Below are 9,532 nucleotides of genomic sequence, written 5' to 3' on the forward strand. Positions count from 1 at the left end.
GCAGAGCTTGTGCCCAAGTTCTGCTCAGAACACTAACCCAGACAGACTGGAAGGAACCCAAGTCACTGGTCTGGCGGAGTTCCTGTGTGCCTGGTCCTGCTGGACCCAGTTACTCCCAGTGTTGGGACAGATGTTGGTTCCTGCTCACCTTTAATCCCGAGTGTGGGGGTTAAGTTTTCACATGTGTTCACATGCATGTAGAGGTCAGAGGTAAATGTCGGGTGTCTTTCTCTATTATGCCCCATCTTATTTTTTGAACAGTGTCTCTCACTGAGCCTGGAGTTCACTGATTGACCAGACTTGCTGGCCAATGATCTCTGGAGATCTTGCTGTTTCTAATTTCTACCCACAACCTACCCTTACACTCTGCACCAGGGTTACTCAGGCTACCATGCGTTATTTTTACATGGATGTGGGGGATCCAAGTCTTTATTGCATACAGCACTTACTCACTGAGGCATTTCTCCCTAGCCCCAAATAACATTTGTTTAAATAGTCTTTTTGTGTTTTGAGATAGGATTTCTCTGTGTATCCCTGGCTGTCCAGGAACTCACTCTGTAGACTAGGCTGGCCTCAAACTCAGAAATCCGCCTGTGTCTGTATCCTGAATGCTGGGATTAAAGGCGTGTGCCACCACTGCCCGGCTAACTTAATGTCATTTATATTAATTATCAATTAATCTTGATAAGAAGGTATTTGTTAGTGTTGTCAAGTATAAAAAATCATTATGATATATATACTTTGTTATTCCTGGGTAGGATATTGGATATAAATAATATAGGACTACTTCTTTGGCACCAATATAAACTCTGTGATTGAGTACATTTAAAATAAAGAGTTGAGTGTGAATTGGTTATTTTTTTTAAATGAATTTGCCTATCTAATCATGATACTGGAGATATTATGCTTTTAAAAAGGTAAAATTTAGCAGCAGAACAGAATGAATATAATATTTTCAAAAGAAAGATTTTAATATTATTTCTGCCACACACAAAATAATATGCTCCAAATACAAATGTTCAGTAATTACTGATAAGTTACTCTTCCTGGAATGACTTTTATATAAATTGTTAGTACATTCAAGAAACACTGAAGTTCATTTCCCAGATTTTTACTCTTCAATCCCAAATGTGTAGTGAGCTCAAGCGTTTTCAATTATAGCTTGATCCAGATGGAAAAACCCTTAACCCCCAACACACTGTACGGGTGTCCCTTTCTCAGCATGGGAATCTATGCAAGTCCTTTAAAAATGTGTTCTTAAATATTCCGTGCTGACCCAAGTAGAGTCTTTAGATGGTCTCAAGTTTTTGGTAGGAAAATACTGGAACTGCTTAGCGCTATCTGATTTGTGTAAAGTTGAAAGTTCAGATCATGACTAAGCATTATGGGTAGCTGCATCTTGATTGGCTGATTATACTTTAAAAAGGGGGACTCGTGGGACTTGTGGGGAGCTTAGAGGGTGGAGAAGAGAAACCATTAGCCCAGCTCTTACCCCGCTGAAATGGAGAGCCAGGCCGGAAGCCACAGCTCCACACACAGTACTCAACTTCCCACCGTTCACAGTCAGCCAGTTCTGGTTGGAGGGGGCTCGGTTGAAGTTGTCTTTGAGCTGGGTGGGAAGGGAGGTCTCGGGCTCATCACAGTACAGGCCGCCCCACAGTTCATCACAGCTGGGAGTGGAAAGAGAAAGGCAGAGCTGACATCAGAGAAAGCCGGTGAGTATTCCCACATTATGGAAGCCAGCGGTTTCCTAGTCGGGGGTCATGAAAGGTTACTGCTCTCTGGCGTTGCAGAGCTTTAACAAAGATCACCTGCTTTCCTTAACAATACCCGACAATGTTGAATTAACCTTCTCCAGGCTTCCCTAAAGTAGTGACTAGTGGATTCAGGCAGAGGGAAAGAAACAAGTTTAAACAATGTACTGAAGTCCTGACTCATGTGAACAGGGGATAGCCCATAGGACTGCAGCTGCCCAACCACAATTATGGGGGATAATAATATTTGGAATTGGTCTCCTTCACAGAAGCTTCCAGCGACTAAAGAACCAAGCGGCTATGTATTAAACAGCAGCCATGCTTTGGATAATGAGTGCCATTCCTGGACAGAGTTCTCTGCTCTCTGTTCAGGGAGGTTGCCTCGAGCTCTTCAGAGTCACCCTGGATATGGGATACAATCATTGATCAAAGGCCAGATTTTTTTCATGCCTATAGATTAGTGGAAAAGATCATATGCAATCTCTATTAGCTTTTGTACACTCAATCAAGCAGCACAATTTTAGAAAATGAAGTATAAAAGGCTGTAACACACGTGAGTGCACATGTGAGTATGTGTGTACATGTCTGTATGTATATGTATACACGTCTATTCAAATGCTTAAAATGTAGATTCTCCCGAAGTTGCTAAAGATATATGAGAATGCTACAGAGGGTTATCTGTGAAATATGCCTCATAAATTGATCAGATATATTTATACTTTATTATACAAACATGAGAGTTATCAATTAAACCCTAGCAAGTGCAGACTTAATATATTAAATTCCTGAAACGTTTCTATCATCTTTTTTCAAGGCTCAAATGTATCACAGAAACAGAAGAAAAATGAATATTCTCAATTACAGTTGAGCTTTCTCTTGACAATGTAGCTGTCATTCAGGTGTCAATCACTAAAGGAAAGTAGTTAGAGTGGCCATAGTAGTTAGAGTAGAGTACTGTTAGCTCAGTACTGTATGTCAGGAAAATGCAAGAGCTAGTCACTTGGGGAGTTATGACAAAACAAGTTCTAGAAAGCCCCTGAATTGAATAAGCCAAGATATTTCGACACAAGAAATATTCCTACTTACACACAGCTTCCCTGGATGCATCTCCCATGGCCACTGCACATGTCTAGGCAACCATCCCCAATATAGACGTTATCTATTGCCCACGTCTGCTGTTTGTCAAAAGGCGCTGGCTGATGCCAGCGGAAACGAGTGGCTTGAGACCTTGGAGGAAGAAGAGATTTACAATGAAGAAAATGTATTCTAGTAAGCTTGAAGAGGGCAACACAAAGGCACAGATTCCCAGTCCTATTTTCAAAAGAACATTCATTATTGCAGTAGCCCATGCAAACCTCTGGTTAACAGTACTAAGCCAAACAAATAGATTCAGCATGCATACTGCCCCTGGGATCTTGCTGGGTCTTGTAAAAGCAGACTACATCATAGGCTAATCCTAAAACCAGAAGCCTTAGGGGAACAATAAAGGTCTGAGTTTTGCATGGAAGCCGTTGTACGGAGGCATCAGGGCTGTAAACTGGGAGAAAGATGACTGTCCTTGAGCGGCTGTAACCCTTCTGCCTCTAACTTAGAACACAATGTGGGCTGGGTTTCATGCTCTTGCCCTGCTCTCGAGGGAAGATACTTTTGTGCAGTGACACACGCCATCTACCTCACTGAGCATCCAGGAGCAGATCTAATGGAAGCCTTAAGGACAGGATAAACAAAAAACAGAGAGGTCAGTGAAGCCCTAGATAATTATATATGGAGAAGAGAGGGGGAAGAAATAAAGCCTGTCTTATTTTATGAAACAAATACATGTAACCCAGAAGTTCTCCATTTCAGAATCGGCACCACCTCTCCTACACTGGAGGGCATCTTGTTCAGCAAGCAAACCGAGGTGTTCATAGCCACTAGATGGCAGTAATAGCCCAAACAATACCCAGGCCACATACAAACACTCAAAACCTGTAGAGGAGTAAATTGTGGTTACTGAGCCATGTACATTTTATACTAAAAGACTTAATATTTTGATTGAGAAATATGTGTTTCAGGAAGGGTAAAAGATGAAATAACAGCAACAGTCTTACATTTTCTAATCGAAGATGAGTACATAAAATTTGGCCAACAATCAAAAAAGAACAGCCTAGAACTAAGATTTTCCTTCTGGAAAACATCCCTGTCCAGTGTGTGTCCTGAGCATCTCAGCATGAGCTGACTTCTCATGGTCCTTACTCTCCAGCTCCCACACGCCAGCAGAGATGCCTCCTCGCCTCAGATCTTTCACTTCACACTGCATTGAGTTTAGGCACCAAGCCCTGTCCTTGGCATGAGCGGGGCCTCTGCTCTGCTCCCTTCTTCTGGCCATCTTAAGCATCACTCCTCACTCTTCGATGTATCCAGAGCACACAGAACTTGTGCCCACCTTTCTGCATTTGTGTTTTCCCCTCGAGAGGAGCATTCTTTCTCTGCTCATTCTATTGCTGCATGTACTTTAGGGTCTCATAGGAAATGTCAGTCCTCAAAGAGACTTTTTTTCTGACCCTTTTAAAAATCATATTTGTTTCATATTATTCAGACCCATGGCAATCTGCTCTTATGTGGTGTTTAACACAGTTTAGTATGTATGTGCATATGTTTCAGGGCCACACAGTTCCTCCTTGGCATGTTAAGTCATAAGGCAGCACGCGGCACACAGATCCTTTGGGCTCAACTCTGAGTGGTGCTCTACAGGGACAGGGAGCTGATATTCAGGAGCCACTGTTTGCACAGGGAGCCATGTTGTATTGATGCCCGCCCCTACCACTGCTGTACATCTCAGCGGCTCTACTCTTATAAATGACTGAATTTATTACTATTCTGTTTCCATACAGCAACATCTTGTAACACATTAGAGCACCACATTCTCACAGTTTCTAACCATCCATTCTGATACGGAGTCAGCCTGCACATAATTTATTCTGTCTTTTGATTTTATTACAAATCTTCTGAAAGGCAAGAAATATTGTTTTGTGTCCTCAGTGCTTATCAATAATACAAGTAATAAACATTCCCTGTTCCCCAATATCACACACATGCTTACTAAGGCCCTTGTAACCTTATAAAGTGTCCACTTTTAAAGCAGTTTCTTTTGTTAATTTTCTCTCTGTTCATCGTTTCACTGTCTGTGGCACTTATGAATGGGATTTCATAAACATCTACTGAAAGAATATTAAGTTGACAGCAATAAAGAGTCCCAGAAAGAGCAAATAGACGGCTCCTTGCAGGTGGCTGAGGGGGGAACTGGGGTAGTTTGATGGCTGCTGGAGGAGAAGGCTGGAGAGCGGCATGGGCTGCCTAGCAGGAGGTGGCTTTTTGATGACTGGTTTTGTTCCATCCCAGTCTAGGCAGCCTCTGAACAGAAAGAGTGCACAGGAGACTTAAGAGCCAGATGAATTGCTGGAGGTGATGGCTTTTGTGGAGACTTCCAACCCGGCCCCTTTTCAGTCTATGCCTCGCTCTTGAGTTCCACAGAAAAGGAATCAGTAGGAGGCCATGTGAAGATTGTACTGAAACTGGGGTTGGCCAATGGGTCTAAAGATAAGCGAGTGCTCTAATTTGTACTCTGGCACCAGTGAGCTCTATGTTTGTGGTGAGCAAGTGAATTATTCTGACACAATGAGGAGGTCAGATATGACAATTTCCGAGCCACCCCCCCCAAAGTGCAATGGATTTATATTCTTAGCAATATCAGGTAGTCACATACTCATAGGCAAGGGCATCATCCATTATTATTTTATAGGAAGAAGAAGCACTTTCATTAAAGGGAAGAAGTGCAATATCGATTCAGAGAGAGAATATGGAAGTTGAATTCAACCTCCAAGCCTTTTCAACGAAACGACTTATTCCCAGCCCTGCCTGGCCTCACTGCAAGAGGGGCCAAGTCACTTAGATCTTCATGCTGACACTTTCCCATCTGCAAAGCTCAGAAAATGCTGCCTCCTGACTCACAAGGGTGTTGTGAAAATTAATTAGTTGTTCATGTTTACCAAGACCTACGAGTGCTTTGGCATCTCCCTCGGCAGGTGTCATTGCTTATCCTGAAGGTCCTGTCTAATGATGGCCGCTACCAGCTGCTGCTTCTCAAAGTTGGAGGGAAAAGGGCCCCAGAGCAACTTTCTTATTTTCACATACCCTTGAAGTCTCTCCTTTTGATTATTTTCTAAGTTTATACCACTCCCTCCCTTTCAGACATTGGAGGTGCTTCAAAAGTGCAGGTTAGTAAATATCAGTTGCTAAGCAACACACCATGCATCTCCCCCATGAGGTGGCCACACCTTTTAACAGGTTTTGGTATACATTTCATATTCTTAGATTCTGCAGGGTGACTCCATTTACCCATGAAGACTTCGTTGCTATTTTCCTAACAGGAAGAATTCTGTTGAAAGAAACCACAGCTAACAATCTCAAGTCTTTCTGATCTTACCTGATATTACATGTATCCTCAAAGAGATAGATAAAATTCTCAAGCTAACTCTTAATCTGCTGATGAAGATGGTGAGGCCCAGTGCCTTAGTCATACACTGATTCACTAACAAGCCAGAGTGACAAGGCAAGGATCACTTGACTTATTCTAGGTATTGGTATATAACTATATATATATATATAGTTATAAAAACATATACATATACATACACATATATATATATTGTATACAGACACACACACACACACACACAAACCAGATATATAGTGTTTATCCAGCCTCCAAGATTACTTTATCACAACTCTTAAAAAAACAAAACCAACAACAATGTTAGCAAAAGGAGCAGTTGCAGGAGCCACTCCACTAGACTTTTGTTTCCTCTGGAGAGGAGACAGACAATGATCTTCGTTGTATCTAGGTACAGCCCCCTGAGTGGGCGACATGAGGGAAAGCAGATAACCTCTTTGTCTGGCCCTGTCTGCTAAGAGGAGGAAGAGAGCTGGAGGTTTGTTGGGGGCTGGGCTGGTGCTGTGTATACAGGTGCTTCTGACACTCCATCAGCAAAGACAGGAAGGTGGTGAGGGCGGTCTTCAGGGAAGACGAGAACTGAGACAAACCGCTCAAACACCGGAAGTGCTGGCATTCCTGGCACACGCTGCCAAGCTCGGGTCCTTGACTTTAAGATTTTGGAGAACTTCTGTTAGTACTGAAGAACATATGTGTGACCAGAAGCCACCAAATCTCTCTGTCATCAGCAGAGAGAGGGTCCCATGACCTGCTCATCAAAGGAATGACACTCAGTGAGACTGGAGACAAGAGAGCTTAAAGGAAGCTTGAGGCTTAAATTATCCTGATTTGTATCCTGAGTTGCAAAAACTTTATGACACTTTGTGAGACCAGGAACTCTGATGAATATTGAAGAAGTTATGAACAAGAAATTGCCATCTTTTGCTGTGATAATTATATCACAGCTGTACAAAATGCTCTTCCTGTCTAGTAACGTGCACTGAAATATTTTCAGTTAAAATGCTACAATGTCTCAAATTTGCACCAAAACAGCATGGGGTTTGTGTAAGTGGGGTTACTTAGGAATCAGTGTTGGTAGTACATGGGAACTAGCTACTGAGTACACGGGACTCTCTTTAACTTTGTATATTTGCTTTTTTTTTTTTTTAAATTTATTTATTTATTATATATAAGTACACTATAGCGGTCTTCAGACACTCCGGAAGAGGGCATCAGGTCTCATTACAGATGGTTGTGAGCCACCATGTGATTGCTGGGATCTGAACTCAGGACCTTTGGAAGGGCAGTCGGTGTTTTTACCCATTAAGCCATCTCTCCAGCCCTGTATATTTGCTTTTTAAATAAATAAAAATAGAAGGAAACAAGCCGGGCGTGGTGGTGCACACCTTTAATCCCAGCACTTGGGAGGCAGAGGCAGGTGGATTTCTGAGTTTGAGGGCAGCCTGGTCTACAAAGTGAGTTCTAGGACAGCCAGGGCTACACAGAGAAACATTGTCTCAAACCCCCCTGCCCCCAAAAAAAACCAAACAAACAAACAAACAAAAAAAAAAACCAAAAAAAACCCCCAAGGAAACAAATACCTTTAAGAGCACAGAAAAATTTTAATTTCAGAATTCAAAATAAAAAAGAGTAGCTTTCACCTCTAAGCAAACTAACTTAAAAAATTAATTGTGCTAAAAATCACAGAAAGCAATAATAAAAACTATAATAGTCCACCAAATAAACCCACTGAGGGCTTCAATAGGCTGGACTGAATATAAGAGATTTCTTCTGGCTTTCAACTTGTCTTTTCAATGGAGGATGACTTATATTTAGCTGTGAAAGCAATTTTAATAAGTCACATATGTGTACAAGACCAGTCAAACATCGAATTCTCTGATAAAAACTTGGTAATAAATTGGTAGTCCATATGGCTCAGAGGCAGCTGAATCTCAGTTGGAGGACACATGGACATAGTTTTAACCCTGTTTGACATGGGTGCCAATGTAGCAACATATTCAATATGGGGGATTCAGTGGTACTATGGCTTATACAAAATTACTATGTTTTGTGGACCCAAAATACCAACAAACCATAGTAGTGATGCTCAAAGTATCAAACAACACAGGAGAAGATGGCCTGTGCCATTAGCCCGGTATTTCTCCAGCTGGCTTTAACGTTTCTCTAGGCTGTTCAGTCAGGAATGCCTGAACAATGAAGCCTCTATAGACATCCTGTTGTACTGGAATAACAATGGACAAAGATAAGGAATCTCTCTTTAAATGAATTTGAAGACCACAGTCAATGCTGGCTTGGTTCTGCTTTCTTCACTCTCAGGTGGGGACCTCACTGAAAAGGGGCCTTCCCTTTAACTTTAGTTTGCTTTTGCCCCTTTGCCGCCACCCCTGCCCCTCACGTGCTGGACCTTTCGTGTGCTTCTCATTTCTCCTTTAACTTCCCACAGATTCTTAGCTGCTTCCTTTCTATGGCGAAGGCACCCAGCTTCCAGCATGTGTGTTGTAGTTAATCTTTAAGGAGGACAGAGCAGCTGGGTCACTGGGCCAGCAGGAGTGGATCGTTTTCACTGTGACTTAAAATAGCCAAGTCTCACCTGAGCCTAGCTGTGGCCACTCCCTTCTGCCCTTTCTCAGTGGATTTGAGTTACCTGCCCTTCCAGTGACTCCCTGGTTCTCATCTGACACTTCAAGAACCTATGCCACTTGAACTAACCTGCTATTTTTAAGTCTGGTTGGTAACAGGGAGGAAGGCAGATTTGGGTTGGGGGTATGAAATGGTTTTGAAATCATCCTTTCTTTCCTTTAATCTTTTTCACTAAGTCATACCATTCTATTCCTTTTTGCTAGGACCGTATCTCATAGGCAAGCAGTAAAGGCACATCGCTAATGGGTCTGTATTAGTCATCTGGCTCTTATCTGGCTCTCAGGCCAGATAAACTATTTCTGGTAGCTCTGAAAACTATTATTTTGAAGATACTAAAAAACTGAAGGAAAAAAACCTGAAAAATTTTGAATTTTTCTTCTTTTTGTCTGTGGATGATGTCACCGATCTTTTCCTGCCTGGTAGTCACATCTCACATGGCAATCACATAACTCGTGACAGCGTGTTCTTCTTACTCTCTGTCTTCCTGCCTCCTCTGTGAGCTCTTTCCACTCAGCTATTCTCTCCCGGAGAGTGGATGCAGCTATAGCATTAGGAATAGACTTCCATCTTCAAACCTGGGATTCTTCCTTTCAGCACGTGCAATGGAGAAGTGTGTGTGTGTGTGTGTGTGTGTGTGTGTGTGTGC

At 42.2% G+C, this 9,532-nt stretch overlaps 1 protein-coding gene across 2 annotated transcripts in view; it reads right to left on the reverse strand.

Moving 5' to 3' along the window:
* Reln (reelin) overlaps positions 1-9,532 on the reverse strand; it is a 457,134-nt gene that overhangs the window by 45,201 nt on the left and 402,401 nt on the right. For both annotated transcript variants that reach the window (XM_031380095.1, XM_031380094.1), the window contains exons 47-48: positions 2,841-2,981; positions 1,493-1,670 (exon numbers count right to left, since the gene is read on the reverse strand). In XM_031380095.1, the coding sequence (XP_031235955.1) occupies positions 1,493-1,670; positions 2,841-2,981 (319 nt within the window). The remainder of the gene's footprint in view (positions 1-1,492; positions 1,671-2,840; positions 2,982-9,532) is intronic.

This window comes from Mastomys coucha, unplaced genomic scaffold, assembly GCF_008632895.1.
Source record: "Mastomys coucha isolate ucsf_1 unplaced genomic scaffold, UCSF_Mcou_1 pScaffold19, whole genome shotgun sequence".
Classification (NCBI taxonomy): Eukaryota; Metazoa; Chordata; class Mammalia; order Rodentia; family Muridae; genus Mastomys; species Mastomys coucha.